General features: G+C 44.0%; 1 protein-coding gene across 4 annotated transcripts in view; it reads right to left on the reverse strand.

Annotated features, from left to right (window-relative positions):
• Positions 1–23,557, reverse strand: part of SLC35F4 (solute carrier family 35 member F4) — a 226,586-nt gene that overhangs the window by 21,670 nt on the left and 181,359 nt on the right. For 3 of the 4 annotated variants that reach the window (XM_060753594.2, XM_067463093.1, XM_060753602.2), the window contains exons 2-3: positions 13,220–13,408; positions 1,801–2,098 (exon numbers count right to left, since the gene is read on the reverse strand). In XM_060753594.2, coding sequence (XP_060609577.1) covers positions 1,801–2,098; positions 13,220–13,408 — 487 coding nt within the window. The remainder of the gene's footprint in view (positions 1–1,800; positions 2,099–13,219; positions 13,409–23,557) is intronic. The other variant, XM_060753612.2, reaches the window with a different exon arrangement.

Consider the following 23,557-nt stretch of genomic DNA (forward strand, 5'->3'; position numbering starts at 1 on the left):
CTGCGCTCTGGCTCCACGAGATGCAGGGCCAACCTTAAGAAATGGGGCTACAAAGTGGAATCCACGACATGCGAGTGTGGAGAAGAGCAAACCACTGACCACCTGCTGCAATGCACCCTGAGCCCTGCCACATGCACAATGGAGGACCTTCTTGCAGCAACACCAGAGGCACTCCAAGTGGCCAGATACTGGTCAAAGGACATTTAATCAACTACCAAGCTTGCAAACTCTGTTTTGTCTGTTTGTTAAAAATGTGTTAAAAATGTAAAACAATTGTCTGGTTGATACTGACTTGATAAATAAATAAACGGGATCATAAGAATCTACGCTGCCATATAATCTGGGATCATATCCTGGGATATAGGGCAGTATAGAAGGGGCCTGAGAATGACCATGCAGATCCAGAATAGAACAGAATAGAATAGTTTTATTTGTTTTTGGGCTATTACATGCCTTCCCCCTCAAACACTGCAAAACAACACCCCTTCTCTCCACACATACTCTAACCACCACACAGCACCCAATGCCACATCAGTGTGAAACCACAGAGTTCGACCACAGAGTCCCTACAATAATAATAATAATAATAATAATAATAATAATAATAATAATCTATATAAATAAAAATGTAATGTTCGTTTATGGGATTAACAGAACTCAAAAACCACTGGACGAATTGACACCAAATTTGGAAACAAGACACCTTTACTTCACTTCACTTTATTTCTTAATTAGTCGCTCTCCACCAAGGTGCTCCGAGCGACTTACAATCTAAAACGTAACCCAATGTATGTCCTTCACTCAAAAAAATTGATTTTGTCATTTGGGAGTTGTAGTTGCTGGGATTTATAGTTCACCTACAATCAAAGAGCATTCTGAACCCCACCAACGTTGGAATTGAACCAAACTTGGCACACAGTTCTCCCATGACCAACAAAAACTATTGGAAGGGTTCAGTGGGCAGTGTCCTTTGGTTTTGGAGTTGTAGTTCACCTACATCCAGATCACTGTGGATTCAAACAATGATGGGTCTGGACCAAACTCTACGTGAATACTCAATATGCCCAAATGTGAACACTGGTGGACTTTGGGGAAAATAGAATCTTGACATTTGGGAGTTGTAGTTGCTGGGATTTATCGTTCACCTACAATCACAGAGCATTCTGAGCCCCACCAATGATAGAATTGGGCCAAACCTCCTACACAGAACCCCCATGTGGGCCACAGCAACGCGTGGCAGGGGATGACTAGTCTATATAAATAAAAATGTAATGCTCATTTGTGGGATTAACATAACTCAAAAACCACTGGGCGAATTGACACCAAATTTGGACAGCATACACCTATCAGGCCAACAAGTGTCCATCACTCATTAAAACACTGAAAAACACAGCAGAAAAGACTTTAAAGGTCAAAAAATAAAAGTGCATGCGCTGAACCACATATATAATATATACACAAATATGTACACACACATATACACACACACAAAACACATATACACAGACTGGGCCACAGCAACATGTGGCAAGGGGCAGCTAATAATAATAATAATAATAATAATAATAATAATAATAATAATAATAATAAAGTATTGGAACCACCACCACGGTAGGCTGTTAGGAATTGTGGGAGTTGACGTCCAAAAAACCTAGAGGGAGACCTTAAGTTTGCTTATGCTTGAGCTATCCTGACTTTTGTGTAATGAAGGAGTCTTCACATATAATTCAAACTCACAAAATATGCAAGCCTGCTGTATGTCAAAAGACACCATCTCTCAATATCATTTGCAAGGCCTACCTGAATTTTTTGATTGGCGATTGCTTTTCTTGTGCAGTTGCGAGGTGCCCCGAGTAATAAACAGGGAAAAACATAATGTTCCAGTTTGTGGAAAACCAAGTCATGAAAAATGGATAGTCAAAGTTTTTGTATGTGATTTTGACGATCTGCGTCGTCCCAACCCAAGAGGATGAGACGGACAAAATGATCAGAAATCCCCAGACGATCTTGAGGAACGTGGACGTACAGGACTCGCACCGGGTCTGAGGGTGGCTCTCCTGGCTGGCGCTCTCACCATGCGCTTGGGTTCCTTCTTCTCCTGCAAGGAAAAACATCAGGGACTGTGTGTCATTGCTGTATGTTCAACCATAGGACAGAGCTAGAAGATTCGGCACCATATCCTGCTCCTCATCTGCTAGCACAGTGGTTCTCAGCCTTCCTAATGCCGTGACCCCTTAATGCAGCTCCTCATGTGTTGGTGACCCACAACCATAACATTATTTCCATTGGTACTTTGTAACTGTAATATTGCTACTGTTTTGAATCGTAATGTAAATATCTCATATGCAGGATGTATTCTCATTCACCGGACCAAATTTGACACAAATAGCCAATATGCCCAAATTTGAAAATTGGTGGGGTTGGGGGGGGGGGGGATTCATTTTGTCATTTGGGACTTGTAGTTGCTGGGATGTATAGTTAACCTATAATTAAAGAGCATTCTGAACTCCACCAACAAAAGAATCAAGCCAAATTTGGCACACAGAATTCCCAAGACCAAGAGAAAGTACTGGAAGGGTTTGTTGGGCATTGACCTTGAGTTTGGGAGTTGTAGTTCACCTACATCCAGAGAGCACTGTGGACTCAAACAGTGATGGATCTGGACCAAACTTGGCATGAATACTCAATATGCCCCAATGTGAACACTGGTGGAGTTTGGGGAAAATACAAACTTGACATTTGGGAGTTGTAATTGCTGGGATTTATAGTTAACCTATAATCAAATAGCACTCTGAACCCAGCCCAAAATGGATCTGCACCAAACTTGGCACACTACCAACATGGCCAACATTAACTACTGGTGGGGTTGGGGGGGGGGCTGTTTTTGAATTCTGGGAGTTGTCATTCACTAACACCAACAAGGATGAGGACAGGCAGAGAGATCTTCAGCCTTCTCTGCCAAATATGTGTTTTCTGATGGTCTTTGGCGACCCCTCTGAAACCCCCTCACCACCCCCCCAGGGGTCCTGACCCCCAGGTTGAGAAACACTGTGCTAGCAAATAGTCTTACTTGGAGGTCTGCAGCAACTAATAATTGGGTTGGCGGGACCATTTGGTCCTTGCATAACCAGTAAAGCATTCTGGTATCTGCAACACCTCCAAAAAGGGAGCTATGCAGATTTGAGTCCAATGTAAATGTGCATAGCTCACTAGTAGGTGCATGTTAGGAAATTATAATAAAAATAACAATAATAGTAGTAACAGAACAATGGATTTCAGAGTGGGTCGTAGTATTTGGTGGCTTCCTATCCACCCAATATGTTCAGTACCTTGGATAGCTCTTTAAAGTACATACCTGAAGATTTACTATCTCACTGACACCACCTCAGTCACACAACCTGAAGAAGATTTACTATCTCACTGACACCATCTCAGTCACACAAGCCACTACTTGCCATTGCTTAAGGGAACGGGGATTGCTCTGAATATCTTTTAAAGTGATGTGGAAGAGATTCACAGAGTCCTTTTATTCACCAGAGTCAGCCCAATACCTTTGGCTACTTGGGTAATGGATAAGATGGCACTTTCCCATTCTTTGTCCATAAGGTAGAATGACTATTTCCTCAATAGAGACAGTGGAATGGCATTTTCCGTGGCACTGAAGGATGGATCTACACTGCAGAACTAATAATTTAATATTAATGATATTTTTAAATAAAATAATAATAATTCAGACTGTCAAAGTTTTGGAGCACAATACTCCTGACCTCACAACCGTGGAAAAAAACAAAGTGTGGATCGTCGATGTTGCAATCCCAAGCGGCAGCAGAATTGATGAGAAACAACTGGAAAAGCTTACACGATATGAGGATTTAAAGATCAAACTGCGAAGATTCTGGCACAAGCCAGTCAAGGTGGGCCCAGTGGTGATTGGCACACTGGAAGCAGTGTCTAAAGACCTTGGCCTGCACTTAAAAACAATCAGCGCTGACTAAATTACTATCTGTCACCAGCAAAAGGCCACCGTGCTTGGATCTGCACACAGTATTTGCCGATACATCACACAGTCCTCTTTATTGGGTTGTTGTAGGTTTTTTCGGGCTATATGGCCATGTTCTAGAGGCATTCTCTCCTGACGTTTCACCCGCATCTATGGCAAGCATCCTCAGAGGTAGTGACCTCAAGCAAAAAGTGAGTGCTAGAAATAATATCGTATGAAAGCTGACTGGCACAACCTGGGGATCACAACCAGATACAGTGAAGACATCTGCCCTTGCGCTTTGCTACTCTCCTGCTGAGTATGCATGCCCAGCATGGAACACATCTCACCATGTCAAAACATTGGATGTGGCTCTTAATGAGACATGCCACATTATCACAGGATGTCTACACCCTACACCACTGGAGAAATTATACTGCTTAGCCGGTATTGCACCACCTGATATCCGCCGGGAAGTAGCGGCCAATAATAAAGGACCAGTGACATCTCTGACTTATCCTGTGGTGTCGCGCCTGGGGGCTATAATTCTTAATGAAGGAGGCATGGACGTGGCATCTTTCCCCAGGGGATTGCTTCTTGCCCTCCTATAAGAAACTGGAACTCTCAAAACCCAAAACGCTGTAAATAACTCAAAATAAGTTTTATTGATCACAAAGAGTTATTTCTTTAAAGCAATGAGCTGGAAACTTCAGAGGGGTGAAGGAAAACATACGTTACAGTCTCAATCAGTCCTGGATCCAAGGAGTTTGAAGCTGAGTAGCTTTTCCAAGTTTCCTCTTTCCTCAATGGCTGTGAATGCCGGAGCAAACCACAACCCCAGTTCAAATGGCCTGTCTGAAGACTCAGGATCTTCCTCCGGTGCCAAAAGAACTGGTTTGAAGGCGCTTGTGACTTCCAACGTAGTTCAGGTTGGTCTGAACATGAAGCACAAGTCTCAAGGGTAAAAAACCTCAGAACTGGTGCTGAGAGATAATTTAAATCAGGGTCTTTTAGAGTCAAGTCTCTTACTCACATCCATCTGGTAGAAACTCTGATGGCAGAATGAAAAGAAAGGAAGCACTCCCCTCCTGCAGGAAGAGGTGGAGCCAAACAGTACTGATTGACAGCTATAAGTAACCAATCCATCCAACTATACATAAGCAGGGTAAAAAGGCAGGATTAAGCATGATACAACAGTTTAAATCTTGCAACTAACAGTTCTACACACAGGTGGCGCCACTCGTGCCATCACACATCCCCTGTTTGGATATCAGCCAGCATGCCAATGTCTTAAATCAAGAAATAGTTTTCTAAGATCTACAGAGATACTCGCTGGAACACCTCAGCAAGCAAGAGTCCAAAAGTGGCAGGCTAAAAACCAGAACCTCAACCCATGGCTGATATTGGATGAGAGACTCCCCCCTGGGCACACAGAGATCTGGGCGACATGGAAGGCGCTGAACAGACTGCGTTCTGGCATCACGAGATGCAAAGCCAACCTTAAGAAATGGGACCACAAAGTGGAGTTCACAACATGTGAGTGTGGAGAATAGCAAACCACAGATCACCTATTACAATGCAGCCTGAGCCCTGCCACATGCACAATGGAGGACCTCCTTATAGCAACACCAGAGGTTTTTAAAACTTTGCTTGTGTTTTTAAATACATCACAACTGTACCCTTGGCTCTCTTCTGATACAATAAATAAAGGAAATTGGATTGGATGCCCCTTGGGTGTCTTCCAACTCTAGGATTCAACCCTGCACCAAGATGGCTCACTCTACCATAGTAGAACAAATGTAAAATGCATTCCTTTGTGCAGCAAACATTCAAGTGCAAAGGAGGACTCCTGACTCTCTTCTTGAAATAGATCTCAGTTCATTATTACAGTTCATGCTTTGCACACATGAAGTCCCTCTTGAAATCTCTAAATAGCAAAAGATCAGAGACCAGGCAATGGCACAAGTTTTTCCCTCCCCTGAGCCTCTCCGGAGAGCAGCCTCTGGTCATAAAAGGCAAGACTGACCTAAATGGACAAATTGTTAGATGTGCTAGAAAGCAGCTGCCTATGCTATGCCACTGATCATAGGAAGCGACAACAAGTGCTTCCTACTATCAGTCCTAAAGCTCCCCGTTCCTTTTCATTGGACATGGCATGACTTGACCAACGTATTAAAGCAAGGATCCATCAGAGTGGTTTTTCTTTCTTTCTTTAATTTAGAAATATTATTTTTATTGGCTTTCTAAATTACATGCAACATCACAATACAGTAACAAATCACAATTTAAAAATTTGCCTGATCCTATCCATCCTCCTTCCCCTTCTCCAAGTCACAGAATCCTTACAGATTACTTCTCTATCAGTCATTATACTAGATTCCAAATGTCTCATGAAAATCCACGTCACACAGCCCAGCAATAGCAAAAACGTCATAAATATAGTGTTCTGGAACAGCTGTACCAGGAGCTCCAATTCTGTTTGCTTTGCATTAAATGTTTGTTTGCAATCCCAGGCTTGGGATTTTGCAGCAGGGTGGCTTCCTGTTATAGTTTGCAATCATAGGGCAAGCCACCTGTCAATTATCATTAGGTTCCCTGGTCCCGCCCCTTTTTGGAGTTTTGGAGGGAATAGGAGCCTTTTTGGTTCAGTTCTCACAGAGAAGCCTTTCGCACAGGACATAAAACGAAGAGCTCCTGTAGAAAGCTTCGTCTTCTACAGCTTGGCTGGGGTTATACCACCCTACAGCTTGGCCAGGGAGAAAAGGCCCACAGCTTGGCTGAGGGACTTCAGCCAGCCATCACCTAAACCTGGACTCCTTTTTCCAGTCTACAAAGCTCTGCTTGGTAAGGGTCACTCACGGAAGCCAGACGGTACCGGGTGCAGGGGCTCCACGCCAACAGAGGCAAGTACAGACTGCCCAGATTAGAAGTTAAGGATTTCCCCATTAGTTAATATACAGTTAAGAAGATAGTGCCTGTTCCCAGTGAACAAGATTGCAAGAGCCAATAGACTGTTAAGAAAGCTTGAAAGTACCTGTTTGTTTTCATCAATAAAGAACTTTGTTGGATTAACTTTAAGCAATCTAAAGACTCTGTTTGGGGGAATCTAAGGGCCTTTAATCTGATGCAGGCCCGGCGTCCCGTTGGGCACACAGAATTTATGTCCTGTCTACAGTCTTATGCAGAGGCCCAGCGTGCGACAGCACAATAGCATAAAACAATAAGCAAAAGATATCCTTAGAAAACTTGAGCAAGAATCATGAACAAGAATATAAAAACCTTCCAAGATACTTAAATCAAAAAACAGGGCTTGACTTGACACAAGAAGTCATGCTTTGGTTCTCTGTCAAACACCACTGTTGCCTGAACTGATTTAGGCAAACATTTGGCTGTTAATAAGCAGACATGTGCTGGAGTTCAACCTGTGATTGTGTTTCAAGATGATCAAGGTGCTTTAGATGTGGGGAATAATGTCACTGAGTATCAAGATGGCAATGGTCTGGTCAATGATATGAATGCAGAGAATGACATAGGGACACCAGTTTAAAGTGTAGTTTCCCATGAGAATGTTCCTACAGGGTTTAGGGATGATAGTTTACTCCCTGACCCAGAGAGTTCCCAGGATTTGGGGTTTGAAAACAACTTGGTACCTGGAGAAACTAATGAGCAGATAGATAGTGAGCAAATAGACAGATGGCTGGAAATTAACCAAAACAGACAGCTCGGCCGAGGCCTTCGGTGTTCTGCAAGGCATAGAGAGATAAGGAGGAGAGGCAGTCAAGGAAAATGAAACCAGTTTCTGGGTGCTGGGAATAGCCTAATGGAGAGATATAAAGTCCTTGTTCTTGTCCTATGGAAGCCTTGCTTGGAAGATTCATGTTAAGGATTTCTTGTTCATGTCTTGACTCTTTCTCTTGTGCTTATATACTCATACTGTGGATTAATGTTTTCCTGGTACTTCGGATTGTATTACAAAAGTCTGGATCTTACTTTTGAACTTTGCTGAACCCTACCTTGGAATATTTTGTTCCTGCTTATCTTCCTACCTTATTGGACTCCTTAATGGACATGCACAATGGAGGATCTTCTTGTGGCAACACCAGAGGCACTCCAAGTGGCCAGATACTGGTCAAAGGGCATTTAATCAACTGCCAAGTTTGCAAAATTTGTGGTTTTTTAATCTGTTTGTTTTGTTCTGTTAGAAATGTAATACAATGGTATGGTTATTAATGACACGATAAATAAATAAATTGGACTAATCTATTTTCTTAAAGCATATTTTTACCTAGCTGTTTTCACTTATCTTCAATAAAAAAGGATTGTTTTCCTATTCAATGTGTGGTGTTTTAAAGTCAGAGGGTTATTCCTGTTCTGGAGTGCAACAGTATGAAGTCATGGCATTTCCCATGAACTTTCTCTATATCTGTTTCCCTTGCAATCTTGCTGATCTATGGAGCTGACTCTCTGCCCTAGTATGCAAATGGGGATCTGTGCTTATCTCTGTACCGCCAGGTGTTTTCCTTTGAGAGTTTTCTGTTCATTCATCTTCACTTGATCCCTTATCTAATGATGTTGTTTCTGGCTCCTGTAACTGACCTTGGAGCTCAGCACTGTCTGAGGCAGTTGCATCCTGTTGGCCTGCATCACTATCTGAGGCAATTTCATTCCTTTGGCCGGTATCACTTTGAATCCCAGGAAATCCCACAATCCCTTCTGAATCTGAAAAATCAGTGAACCCATCAACCCATAGCTGTTGTGGCTACTGAGCTACAATACTAATCTTATGTTGTATGTTAATTTTTCAGAGGAAACTATGGGCCATATTCCTCCAATTCTGTATCAATGTAAGCTGCCCCGACTCCCTTCGGGGAGATGGAGGCAGGGTACAAAATAAAGTTATTATTATATTATTATTACTATTCTTTCATTTTGACCATACTTTGGCCCATCCAGAGTGTTGCTGTTGGAAAGCTTAGTGGTCTGAGAGCTGGACTAGAATCATAGAATCATAGAATCAAAGAGTTGGAAGAGACCTCATGGGCCATCCAGTCCAACCCCATTCTGCCAAGAAGCAGGAATATTGCACTCAAATCACCCCTGACAAATGGCCATCCAGCCTCTGCTTAAAAGCTTCCAAAGAAGGAGCCTCCACCACACTCCGGGGCAGAGAGTTCCACTGCTGAACGGCTCTCACAGTCAGGAAGTTCTTCCTAATGTTCAGATGGAATCTCCTCTCTTGTAGTTTGAAGCCATTGTTCCGCGTCCTAGTCTCCAAGGAAGCAGAAAACAAGCTTGCTCCCTCCTCCCTGTGGCTTCTTAAAGGAAATGTACAGAAGAAGTGTTTGCTACAGATATAAGGCTGGAATATGCGGAGACAACATTGTGAAAGAACTCCAAGCTTCAAGTAATTCATCATTGGCCTTGATCAAGTTCTGGAACAACAATAAAGCAAAGGGGTGCCCAAGAGAAGGAGCTGTTAGCGAATGATCACACGGAGGTTGGCATCTTCTTAGCGACTTACGCATGCATGAATTCCCCACTGAAAGCAGCTGGCGCATTTCGGTCTGATGCAGAAGCCTGTACTCTGCTGAAGGCTGCCAAAGCAGAGTTTCCCATGAAGTACCATTGCACATGGTGCCATTGTGCTTTCCACATGCAGGTGTACATTACACACCATGCACTGCACACTGCAATTATGCACTTTGCATTTCCCTGTGCAGTATTATGTACAACAGTCACATTATTCAACAAGTGTAAAATTGTAATTTTATCTTCTTGATGTAGGATTTTATTTTTATTTATCGTATCAGAAGCGAATTGAGAATACAGTTATAATGTATAGAAAAACCACAAAGAAAGTTAAAAACTTGGCATTATACAAAACTGACATAGAATACTGGACCAAGATTCTGGAAAATCTTTAGCATTCTGGAAATTGAATGTCCACTGGTTGGATAGTCTATCTCTCCAAATTCATAAGTATTTCTAATTAATTACCTGATGGGCTGGACAGTATGTTTGAATCAGTGTGCGTCTACTATACCGGTATTAGACAGCACAAAAAAGCTTTGAAAAATGTGAATAGAACAAAATGTATGGCAATACACTTAGGTAATAAAACTCTCCAAGTTCATCAGCCAGAATGACTTCTGTGAATCAGGCCTTTTAGCTTATGCTTACACTAAAAGCAAATATAGGGGTAATTTGGATGCATTCAGATGTTGGACATAAAGCTCAATTTCAAAACTATTTTAAGTACAAAAATGAAACAAATTCATCAATATACCCAGTATTTTCTTAACCAAAATAAAGGTTTGTGGTTATATTTAAAACGTTTTATCTTTATTTCCAAACTTACTACATTAGCAAGATTAGAGTTATGAAGTAGCAACGAAAATAATTTTATAGTTGGGGGTCACCACAACATGAGGAACTGTATTAAGGGGTCGTGGCATTAGGAAGGTTGAGAAAGATTGCTCTAGAGAGACCATATGGTCAAATTTACACTGGAGGAACTATGGTTTCATGCTACAGGGATCTTCCTGTGCTGATCTGAGGGGCATTTGGTTATCTAATTGCAAATTTCATGGATTCTTCCTGGGGATAAATGAATCTTAATCTACACTACAATGATGTTGTTCATTGTTTCCATTTGGCCTGCTCTCCTCCCATCCACAATTTAGAGATGATCTCCCTTGAAGTCTACAGAAAACAGAGGGAAGGGAAGGAATCCAATTTCTTCAAGTTTGGCACCACTTATCACTTTCACAGGGAAAAGAGGGTGGAAGCCACATTTGAAGAAACACCTTTACGCCTTCTTTAATGTGATCCCGGTGAACCGGATTTGACCTTGTCTGAATATCAAAGACGAGTGTTCCTTTAGCTTCTTCTACCAGTGTTCTCTGTTCTTCCACTTTTCTTCGTAGTTTGAATGAGATGAAAAGGAATTATGCTTTTGGCACGACTGAGCCAAGCTGATTTGTGGAGCTTCACAAGATCCAACCTGACTCAAAGATGTCTTCTAATAAGTGACTAACAGTGGAAGGACTGGGTCATCCATAGAAGGTCTTTGGAGCCATGTTGATCTCCCGAATACAATGAGCTCACCATGAAAATCTATGCAAGACAACAACCCAACCATTTTACTCAAAATCTCCACAACAGAGGAAAGAACATATCACAAAATGGCTACCACAACACAAGAAACCATTACTGTCATCCCTCCACATATGCAGATTTGATTATTCATGGATGTGACTCAAAATTTTCTCTCTAGGAATCTCTAGGTCCTCCAGTGTGGTTTGGTGACCAGCTTTCAGCATAAGCTGCTCAGAAAATCATGCTGGAAGATCTAGAAGTCCCTACAGAAGTATTTCCATGGGTGAAAAAACCCTGACTCAAAGATGTATTCTTAGAATCATAGAATCCTAGAGTTGGAAGAGACCTCATGGGCCATCCAGTCCAAACCCTGCTGCCAAGAAGCAGGAAAATCGCGTTCAAAGCACCCTGACAGATGGCCATCCAACCTCTGTTTAAAAGCCTCCAAAGAAGGAGCCTCCACCACACTCCGGGGCAGAGAGTTCCACTGCTGAATGGCTCTCACAGTCAGGAAGTTCTTCCTAATGTTCAGATGGAATCTCCTTTCTTGTAGTTTGAAACCATTGTTCCACGTCCTAGTCTCCAAGACAGCAGAAAACAAGCTTGCTCCCTCCCCCCTAGGACTTCCTCTCATATATTTATTCATGGCCCTCATCATGTCTCCTCTCAGTTTTCTCTTCTTCAGACTAAACATGCCCAGTTTAAGCCACTCTTCATAGGGCTTGTTCTCCAGACCCTTGATCATTTTAGTTACCCTCCTCTGGACACATTCCAGCTTGTCAACATCTCTTTTCAATTGTGGTGCCCAGAATTGGACACAGTATTCCAGGTGTGGTCTAACCAAGGCAGAATAGAGCATGGGGAGAATGACTTCCCTGGATCTAGACACTAGATTCATAGTGATGCAGGCCAAAATCCTGTTGACTTTTTTGCCACCACATCACTTTGTTGGCTCATGTTTAACTTGTTGTCCACGAGGACTCCAAGATCTTTTTCACACGTACTGCTCTCGAGCCAGGTATCCTCCCCATTTTGTCTCTTTGCATTTCATTTTTTCTGCCTAAGTGGAGTATCTTGTATTTGTCCCTGTTGAACTTCATTTTGTTAGTTTTGGCCCATCTCTCTAATCTGTTAAGATAATTTTGCATTATGCTCCTGTCTTCTGGAGTACTGGCTCTCCCTCCCAATTTGGTGTCGCCTGCAAACTTGATGGTCATGCCTTCTAAGCCTTCACCTAAGTCATTATTGAAGATCCTGAGCAGGACCAAGCCCAGGAGGGAACCCTGCTGATGGCACTCCACTCATCACTTCTTTCCAGGGTGAAGAGGACGCACTGGGGAGAATCACCCTCTGGGTTTGTTCGCTTAACCAATTACAGAAACACCCCCATCCAGTGCTTCTAATAAGTGACTAACAGTGGAAGGACTGGGTCATCTATTGAAGGTCTTTGGAGCCATGCTGATCATCTGAATACAATTCCCTCACCATGAACACTTATGCAAGACAACAACCCAATTATTTTACCCATTGGAGCCCCCGGTGGTGCAGTGGGTTAGCAGGACTGAAGACCGACAGGTCGCAGGTTTGAATCTGGGGAGAGGCGGATGAGCTCCCTCTATCAGCTCCAGCTCCCCATGCGGGGACATGAGAGGAGCCTCCCACAAGGATGATAAAAACATCAAATCATCCGGGCGTCCCCTGGGCAATGTCCTTGCAGATGGCCAATTCTCTCACACCAGAAGTGACTTGCAGTTTGTCAAGTCGCTCCTGACACGACCAAAAAAAAAAAATTAAAAAAATTTACACATTCATCCTTGCTGCCCATGAAAACTCCACCTCCAAAACAGAGGAAAGGTCAAATCATAAAATGGCTATCCCAACACAAAATGGCTATCACAACACAGGAAACCATCCCTCCACATTTGCAGATTTGATGATTCATGGATGTGATTCAAAATGCTCTCTCTAGGAATCTCTAGGTCCAGCCTTCAGCATTAGCGGCTTAGAAAATCATGCTGAAAGATCTAGAAATACCTACAGAAGTGTTTCCAGGAAGTTTCTTTATTTACAGTTTTTCACTTTCAAGGGGGTCCTGTGCTGCATTAGGAAGCATACTGGAAAGCCTTTGGCCTGAGAGCCTACCTGATCTGTTCTGCCTCTCTCCTCTGCCGTGCCGACAAAATCCAGAGGGACTCCGACTCTGCAGCTCTAGAATGGGAGCAGCAGAATCTTCAGCAGCAGAGAAAGGGGAAAGCTGCCTCCGGATGCCACGCTGCGCCCCGGGGCAGTTGGCGCCTGGCTTGCATCGGACGACAGAGGATTGGGAGGCACCTGAGGAAAAAGAGGTTGCATCAGTTTGGTGGGTAAACCTCCTGGCAGATGGAATATGTAGATGGCAGGGTTGTCGTTCATACAAAATTTGGGGGACAGGATATATTTTTGGACTGCAACCAGTGACAGCTGGTGGCTTCCGCATCAGCGATGGACGCAATCTACTTTGGGTTTTACGAAGGAGCTCTCCAAGGTCCTGAACCTGTTCAACACATTGGAGAGCTCTTTTTATAAAACTCTGTGTGGATTCACAACTCCACTGGCATGGATTGCATCTACATTGTAGAACGAACACAGTTTGAAACCGTGGAGCCCCCGATGGTGCAGTGGGTTAAACCCCTATGCCGGCAGGACTAAAGACTGACAGGTCGCAGGTACGAATCCGGGGAGAGGCGGATGAGCTCCCTCTATCAGCTCCAGCTCCTCATGCGGGGACATGAGAGAAGCTTCCCACAAGGATGACAAAAACATCAAATCATCCAGGCATCCCCTGGGCAATGTCCTTGCAGATGGCCAATTCTCTCACACCAGGAGTCACTCCTGACACGACAAAAAAAAAAGTTTGAAACAAGTTTAACTACAATGATGCCATGCTATGGATTCATAGGATTTGTAATTTGGTGGTACCAGCACCAAGCAAAACTACAATTCCCATGATTCCATTGCATTGAGCCATGGCAGTTGAAGTGGTGTTCTTCTACAGCAAGCATGGGTAAACTTCAGCTCTCCAGGGGTTTTGGACTTCAACTCCCAGAAATCCCAGCCAGCTTACTGGCTGTTAGGGATTGAAGTCCAAAACACCTGGAGGGCTGAAGTTTGCCCATTAGGAATTGTGTGAGTTGAAGTCCAAAACACTGGAGGGGATGAAGTTTGCCCATGCCTGTTCTATAGTGTAGATGCACCCATTAAAACCACAAGCTGGCATTGACTTCCATTCCCAGAAACTCCTGACCAACATGGACAACATTTGTTACCAGGTTTCACGGTAACCTGATTATCCTGTGTACAACATGATCATATTTGTTCAGCATTATGTTTGGTTTGCCAAGCCCAATGGCCATCTTGGCTGGTGAATTGTGGGAACCAAAAAATAAGTTCCTAAGCTGTGTACAAAAACAACTGGAACAATTTTGGATTTGTTTTGTTTTGTTTTTTGCAAAGTCAACCTACAAGTAAAACATGTCACTGAAAAGCACTAGGGGAGAACAGAAAATGCATATTGCAGAAATCAAATATCTTTCCAGCAATAAAAGTGCCACATTATGCTCATGTCAGGGTCCAGGACCCACATTTGCAACAATCGCGCCATCATTTAGCCTCTCACTAAGAAAGAAGCACACCAGAGGTGAATTCCTGTAAATGCATGCAATTGTTATTATGGTGATATACCATGCATACTAGCACTTTGGAACATGTGCTCCAGGAAACAAGAGAATATATTTCACAATAGCCTACTCAAGCAATTTCCAATGACCTTTCCAACAAGACAGATAACACTTGCTGTGGATATAATGATCACCCAGAAACATATAATGTTTTAGAAATTAGTTTAGTGCTAGTGGCCTTGATCCTTGGCTCATTTCACATTGGCCCATGCCTTCTTATTCAAGAAGGAGCAAGAATTACAAGACACTGCTCCATGTTGGTTCAGCGAGAACAGATCATCCCGTGATCTTCTCTTGGTGGCCATTTTGATTCATGCCGGTAGTCCATGTTTCCACATAAGTCTTTGCCAAACTTCATTCTCAGTCTTTTCTTCCCTTGAACACTTCAAGACATGTATGAGAACAGTCAGAGGTTTCCTCATCTTCTATGGTGATGATGGTCTTCTTACTTTAGCAAATGTGCTCTGAGCCTTGTGGTACATGTCCAATAATAGTCCAGCTCATATGAGCAACATTATTATGACCTCTTTCTGAAGCAGATAGAAAATCTAAAGGTAAAGAAGGTATCAACTCATGTACCAAAGAACAATGTTGCAGAAGCAAAAGAAGATGCTGTTCCAAAGAAAAGAACTGGCAAAAGGAACTGCTGAGAGTTCACTGCCCAAGGAAACCCTACAAAATTCATGGGTCCACCATAAGTCAAAATATGACTTGAAGGCATACGCATAAAACATTTTTCAGAGTTGACCTAGATATTGTAGAGCACAACATCCATCCCTCTTCTCTTATGCAATCACATGTGCAATGACACCATCAAGCTTCCTGTCTCTAACCCAGTTCAATGTTGTTGCTTGCAGGTCCACATCTCAACAAGACCTCAATCAAGTATGGCACCGTACTTTAAATAGTACCTGTGCTTCTTCTTACTTTCTCTTTTTGAAGGAACAAATGTAAACTTGACCCACAAAAGGACTTTGCATAATCGAATAAGACAGTTTGCACTTGTGCTAAAAATGGCAGAGCTGGTGATATCGTTGCTTCAGCAAAATTCAGCTCAGAAACAACTTGGAGGAGAAAAGTATGATGACCCACTGCAGAACAGCCCAACCTGTTATTTATTCGCATTTCTGTTTCTATCACCTTTCCATTTCCTTTTGCAATGAACGGAAGGCATCAATCTGCCTCTAGGTTTGATTGCCTCTAATTTGGTGACCTTACAAAAATGTTTTTCCATGCTGTTAAGAGAACAAGAGTGCATCAATATTTCATTGTGCTGGTGCCAGGAAAGCCCAAGACGGTGTCCTTTCAGAGCGACGCATCTCACGGCCTTGCAAGGATGTGCTCCAAACCACAAGGCGTCACAGCACATTCCAGACGATGCTTCTAAGAGTCATTTGGCTTTTATGTATTCCCCACCCTCTCCGGCAGCCTCTCCAAATGCTCCCAGGGTCACTTGGCAGTTTGTACAGACAAATGAGGGGCAGCCAAGGCAACAGAGGGCAGAAAACATCTCCTGTCATGCATCAGAAGCATCAGAAGCTGCTTTATGCCTCCTCGGATAATTTCCCCCTTTTAGGCCTATAATGTTTGCTCCAACTGGCAGTGGCTCCCTTGAGATCCCTGAGAGGAGAGAGAGTAAAGTCTCTCCAGCTGAAGAGTTTCGCACATCCAAAATGCCAGTGCTAGACTGGCTACAGAAACCATTAAACTGTCTTGTAGTAACAGCATCACCAGCTATCGGTCCTTTTCTGGGAACACCACAAAGGTCCACACATCCCAAAAGCCTGTATCTCCTGATGTGAGGTTGCACAAGTCTCAGGAGCTTCAGGAGTTTGTTTGGTGAGTGAATGGTGAGCAATAATTGTCACCTTGCACTGTTCTGTTCACTAAGCTATGCTTACTTCAGTTTTGTGCCCAACATACAAGTAAAGTCCTTCTGAGAGACAATGATCCAACCTTAGACTACTCCAAAGAAGTAGTCTATTCCATTCCCAATCAGCTCTGACACTCAAGATGTTCTAACCAATGTTTAGGTGGAGTTCCTTTTCATAGAATCATAGAATCCTAGAGTTGAAAGAGACCTCATGGGCCATCCAGTCCAACCCCATTCTGCCAAGAAGCAGGAAAATTGCATTCAAAGCACCCCTGACAGATGGCCATCCAGCCTTTGTTTAAAAGTTTCCAAAGAAGGAGCATCCACCACACTCCGGGGAGGGAGTTCCACTGCTGAACAGCTCTCACAGTCAGGAAGTTCTTCCTAATGTTCAGGTAAAATCTCCTTTCTTGTAGTTTGAAGCCATTGTTCTGTGTGCTAGTGTCCAGGGCAGCTGCAAACAAGTTCGCTCCCTAATCCCTATGACTTCATCTCACATATTTATACATGGCTATCTTGTGAGATCTGACTCCAACATTTGCAGGTTTAGCTTTTGTGCATTTTCATTCTTGGATCTGATTAATTTATTATCTCTAGGAACCTCATAGGCAAATTTGGATCCTCCAAGTGTTTTGGACTTCAACTCCCACAATTTCTAACAGCCTACCTATCAACTGCAATCCCAGCCAGCATAAAGGACTAATGGTGTGTGCTGCAGTTCAAACACATTTGGATTACTGCTTTGTTCGGGCATCACCTGGGCACCAAGAATGATACAGACAAGATTGCATTAGCCCAAGGATAGGTAACCACCATTACCAGTCAAGGGACAGGAAACCACAAATCTCTCTGAAAGGCAGCTTAGGGAACTGGGTATCTTTGGCTTAGAGAAAAGAAGGTTGAGAGGTGACACAAGAGCCATGATTAAATACTTGAAAGGATGTCACATTGAGGAAGGGGTAAGATTGTTTTCTGCTGTTCCAGAGACTACTATATGAAGCAATGGATTCAGACTTCAGGAAAAGAGATTCCACTTAAACATTTGTAAGAACTTTGTGATGGTAAGAGCTGTTTGAGAGTGAAATAGTCTAGAGCAGGCAAGGGCAAACTTCAGCCCTCCAGGTGCTTTGGACTCCAACTCCCACAATTCCTAACAGTCTACCAGCTGTTAGGAATGGTGGGAGTTGAAGTCCAAAACACCTGGAGGGCCCAAGTTTGCCCATGCCTGGTTAGATCCTCCAAGGTAACTCTATGTTCAGCTTGAGCTGGAAGCTGACCACAGAGTTGCCCTGTATTTGAAGTTATTACACTTTTGCAGCAGTCTTGCATCCCTTTAGTTCTGTGAAAGTGGAGGACCGGTTATAATTTGAATCCATTAGTTCATGTTCAAGTCTCTGGAACTGCAAAAAAACAAACTTGCTCCACTTTCTAGATTACATCTTGCAGATATTTTAAGATAGCTATTATGTCACCTTTTACTGTTCTCTCCGCCAAGCTAAACATATTCGTCTCCCTACGTAATTTCTCACTGCACCCAGTTTACAGGACTGGCCATTTGGGTCACCCTCCAGTTTGTCAATATCTTTCTTGAACTGTGAGGACCACAACTGGACACAGGTAAGGTTTTTCCTAATGAGCTCTGACCAAAACAGAAGAGTGGCACTATTTATTTATTATTTATTTATTTGATGCACTTATTAACCGCCATTCTCAGCCCATAAGGGCGACTCATGGCGGTGTACAGTACACATAAAAGACAATTACAAAAAAGCTAGTTTCAACAACATATAAACTATACAACAATTACAGACTACACTAAAAATCCGCTTCGTCTCTTAGTGGAATCATAGCCAGTCTCATATTCCTTGTTCCATTCCAGTTCTCATTACCGTATTGTTTAGCACTTAATTAAATGCCCTCTCGAACAGCCATGTCTTAAGGCTTTTTCGAAAGGACATGAGGGAAGGCGCCTGTCTGATGTGTGCAGGGAGAGTGTTCCACAGCCGGGGGGCCACCACCGAGAAGGCCCTCTCCCTCGTCCCCGCCAGCCGTGCCTGTGAGGCAGGCGGGATCGAGAGAAGGGCCTCCCCAGACCATCTCAAGGTCCTCGTGGGCTCGTAGGCCAAGATGCGGTCGGAAAGGTATTTTGGGCCGGAACCGTTTAGGGCTTTGTAGGCCAAAACCAGCACCTTCAATTGGGTCCGGTAGCAAATCGGCAGCCAGTGGAGCTGGGACAACAAGGGCGTTGTGTGTTCCCTGCCACCCGCTCCAGTTAGTAACATGGCTGCCGCGCGCTGAACCAGCTGAAGCTTCCGGGCCGTCTTCAAGGGCAGCCCCACGTAGAGAGCATTGCAGTAGTCCAGGCGGGATGTGACAAGAGCGTGTACCACCGTGGCCAAGTCAGACTTCCCGAGATACGGGCGCAGCTGGCGCACGAGCCTGAGCTGTGCAAATGCTCCCCTGGTCACCGCTGAAACCTGGGGGTCCAGGCTCAACGATGAGTCCAGGGTCACACCCAAGCTGCGAACCTGCGCCTTCAAGGGGAGTGCGACCCCGTCCAGCACAGGCTGTAACCCTATACCCCGTTCGGCCTTGCGACTGACCAGGAGTACCTCTGTCTTGTCTGGATTTAGTTTCAGTTTGTTCGCCCTCATCCAGACCGTTACAGCGGCCAGGCACCGGTTCAGGACCTCGACAGCCTCCTTAGTAGCAGGTGGAAAGGAGTGACAGAGTTGGACATCATCTGCGTACAGATGACACCGCACCCCGAAACTCCGGATGATCTCACCCAGCGGCTTCATGTAGATATTGAACAGCATGGGGGACAGTATGGAACCCTGTGGCACCCCACAAGTCAAAGGTTGTGGTGCGGAACAGGAGTCCCCCAATGACACTTTCTGGGTGCGACCCTCCAGAAATGACCGGAGCCACCGCAAAGCAATGCCTCCAAGACCCATTTCCGCAAGGCGCCCCAGAAGGATACCGTGGTCGACGGTATCGAAGGCCGCTGAGAGGTCCAGGAGCACCAACAGGGACACACTCCCCCTGTCTAGCTCCCGGCGCAGATCATCCACTAAGGCGACCAAGACCGTCTCGGTACCCTGCCCCGGTCTGAAACCAGACTGTGCCGGATCCAGATAATCCGTGTCTCTCAAGAATACCTGGAGTTGTGAGGCCACCACGCTTTCCATGACTTTGCCCAAGAAGGGGAGATTGGAAACAGGCCGAAAGTTGTCTAATTTAGTGGGGTCCAGTGATGGCTTCTTCAACAGCGGCTTTATGATAGCCTGTTTTAGGCTCGCTGGAATCTTGCCTTCCCGAAGGTACTTCCCTTGATTACGGTACTTCCCTTGATCTGCACCGGGATTGTGGCGCAGCTGGCTGAGTGTCAGCTGCATTAAGATCACTCTGACCAAAAGGTCATGAGTTCGAAGCCAGCCCGGGTTGGAGTGGGTTTCCAACCAATTGTGTGTAGCCTGTTGTCGACCTTTGCAACCCAAAAGACAGTTGCATCTGTCAAGTAGGACAATTAGGTACCACCTTAAAGTGTGGGGAGGCTAAATTAACTGATTTATGAGGCCATAAAGAAGACTCCAGCAAAGCATTCCAGCGGGGAAGCATGCGGGGAATGCGGAAGTGCTTCATCAGCGTCGCAGATGGACGATGAAAGTGACAGCTCCCCTGGCGGCCAGAAAAAGTTAAACAGCCTCTGTGTATGTCTGTATATGTTTGTATGTCAAAAATTGGCATTGAATGTTTGCCATATATGTGTACACTGTAATCCGCCCTGAGTCCCCTGCGAGGTGAGAAGGGCGGAATATAAAAGCTGTAAATAATAATAATAATAATAATAATAATAATAATAATAATAAAAATCTGGACACTATACTCCTATTGCCTCTGCTAGACTTTCTCCCAGAACTGCAAGCTCCACCAAAATCCCAAATATCCATCGCAATATCAAAGTGGTGCAGATGATTGACACTTAGGAAGAAAGTATTCTTGTGTCCTGTAGTTTGAATCCATTGTTCTGTGTCCTACTCTCCAGAGCAGCAGAAAACAAGCTTGCTCCGTCTCCAATATGACATCCTTTCAAATATTTAAACCTAGCTCTTATGTCTCCTCTCAATCTTCTCTTCCACAGCCTAGACAACCTAGCTCTTTAAGCCACTCCTCATATTTATTTATTTATTTATTTATTTGCTATACTTGTATACCGCCGTTTCTCAGCCTAGCCGGCGACTCAACGCGGTTTACAACAACTTATAACAAACAACAGTATACAGTTTAAAAGCATAAAAACACAATCCACAATACATATATCAATAAACAATCCAATTCATCTCTTAACTAAAATCGCGATCCAGTTTCGTCGTCCAAATTGCCAGTCCTTCAATCATTACACTTATTGCACTGAGTTAACCGAACGCCTGCTCGAACATCCAGGTTTTTAGTCTTTTCCGGAATACCATCAATGAGGAGGCTGATCTTACCTCCATGGGAAGGGCGTTCCAAAGCCGCGGGGCCACCACAGAAAAGGCCCTGTCTCTCGTCCCCGCCAGCCGCACCTGTGAAGCAGGCGGGATAGAGAGCAAGGCCTCCCCAGAAGATCTGAGGGTCCTGGTGGGCTGATAGGCCGAGATATGTTCGGATAGGTAAGTTGGGCCAGAACCGTTTAGGGCTTTAAAGGCCAGCGCCAGCACTTTGAATTGAGCCCGGTAGCAAATCGGCAGCCAGTGGAGCTGGTGCAGCAGAGGAGTTGTATGCTCCCTGCGCTCCGCTCCAGTTAGTATCATGGCTGCCGAGCGTTGGACTAATTGGAGCTTCCGGGCCGTCTTCAAAGGCAACCCCACGTAGGCCTAGCTTCCAGACTAGTACTAGTACAGTGGGACCATATTATCTTCTGGTGTTTGATTCCAGAACATATCCCCCATCAGTACCAAAATCTATGGATGTCCATGTCCCATTATATAATGATTTAAGGAAATGGTGAACCTCATAGAAAATAACTGAGTCACAGTTTGATTTTTGGATTTTTCTTTTCAAGCTGCAGATGGTTCAATCTGTGGGTGCAGAATCCCAGGATACAGAAAGCTGACTGTTGTGGATAAGCTAGATCTATAACATTCATAACAATGTGGTACTCATGTTTACATTTACGTTTTGTTTTATTCAAAAAGTACGAAATCTATCTGAACATATCTTGCAGGAATAAAAAATGTACATACTGTTGGTATAAAATTCATTTCTCCAACCTCAATACCAAAGGAATTTCATACATTTTGATGGTTTTGATCTGTACATAATATTATATTCTGAGTGAACAATGCGCTGCCACCTTTAACTCATTTTTCTTTTCTTTTTTTATTTGGTACCTTTTGGAAACAAATGCCACAACTGTGTAACTATTGCTATGATTGCAAATGCTCCCCCAAATCTACCTATCTGAACATATCTCCCTCTACGTCTCACCTCATAGCTTAAGATCATCCAGGAAGGCTCTGCTCTCAGTCCTGCCAGCCTCTCAAGTGCGTTTGGCGGGGATGAGGGACAGGGCCTTTTTGGCGGTGGCCCCACGCCTGTGGAATTCGCTCCCCAGAAAGTTCAGATCAGCTTCTTCCCTCCTTTCTTTTAGGAAGAAGGATAAATCATGGCTCTGGGACCAGGCCTTTGGACAGCAAGCATTTATTTATTATTTATTTTATTTTGAGTACTTCTACTCCGCCCTTCTCAACCCCTTAGGGGGAACTCAGGGCAGCTTACAACCGGCACAATTTGATGCCAACAATTCAACAAATAAAATACATAGCATCAGTAATCACAAATAGTTAAAAACAATCAATTAATACAATAACAACTAAAAGAAAAGCCAAACTAGTGGCTAACATTCACCGAGTTCTAAAAATCCGTAAGTCCGTTCAGCATTATCATAACCCTTTTCAAACTCTGGTCGTCATTACCTTATCAGTCTGCCAGATTACCCAAAGGCCTGGTCCCATATCCATGTTTTCAACTTCCTTCTGAAGGAAAGGAGGGATGTCGATGACCTAATTTCCCCGGGGAGTGAATTCCACAGGCGAGGGGCCACCACTGAGAAGGCCCTGTCCCTCGTCCCCACCAATCTCACTTGTGATAGAGGTGGGGTCAAGAGCAGGGCCTCCCCAGAAGATCTTAAACTCCGAGGTGGGACATAGAAGGAGATACGTTCGGACAGGTATGCTGGGCTGGAGCCGTACAGGCACCTTGAATGACGGCACCTTGAATGTTAAACCGGACTGAAATTAGCTATATGGTTGATGACAATGTTTTAACATATTTTAACTTAATGTTTTTACTGTTTTAAACTCTTGTTATATATGTGTATATTGTATTATATTACGGCTTCAAATTGTGGCCGATCTGTAAGTCGCCCTGAGCCCCCCCACCCAACAGGGGGGGGGGGTTTGAGAAGGGCAGGGCAGAAGTATTGGAGATAAATAAATAAATACCACAATGACCAGCAGCCTCATGAAGTAAAGGGAGACCTATTCTGGAGCAGGATGACATTTCCAGCTGCTTCTGCCCGTGTGACAATCAGAAGCAGGACCCCATCACAATTCCTCATCGCAGTGCAGAAGCGAGTTGGCAATATAGAATCATAGAATCAAAGAGTTGGAAGAGACCTCATGGGCCATCCAGTCCAACCCCATTCTGCCAAGAAGCAGGAATATTGCATTCAAATCACCCCTGACAGATGGCCATCCAGCCTCTGTTTAAAAGCTTCCAAAGAAGGAGCCTCCACCACACTCCGGGGCAGAGAGTTCCACTGCTGAACGGCTCTCACAGTCAGGAAGTTCTTCCTCATGATCGGATGGAATCTCCTCTCTTGTAGTTTGAAGCCATTGTTCCATT

Source organism: Anolis sagrei, chromosome 1, assembly GCF_037176765.1.
Source record: "Anolis sagrei isolate rAnoSag1 chromosome 1, rAnoSag1.mat, whole genome shotgun sequence".
NCBI lineage: Eukaryota > Metazoa > Chordata > Lepidosauria > Squamata > Dactyloidae > Anolis > Anolis sagrei.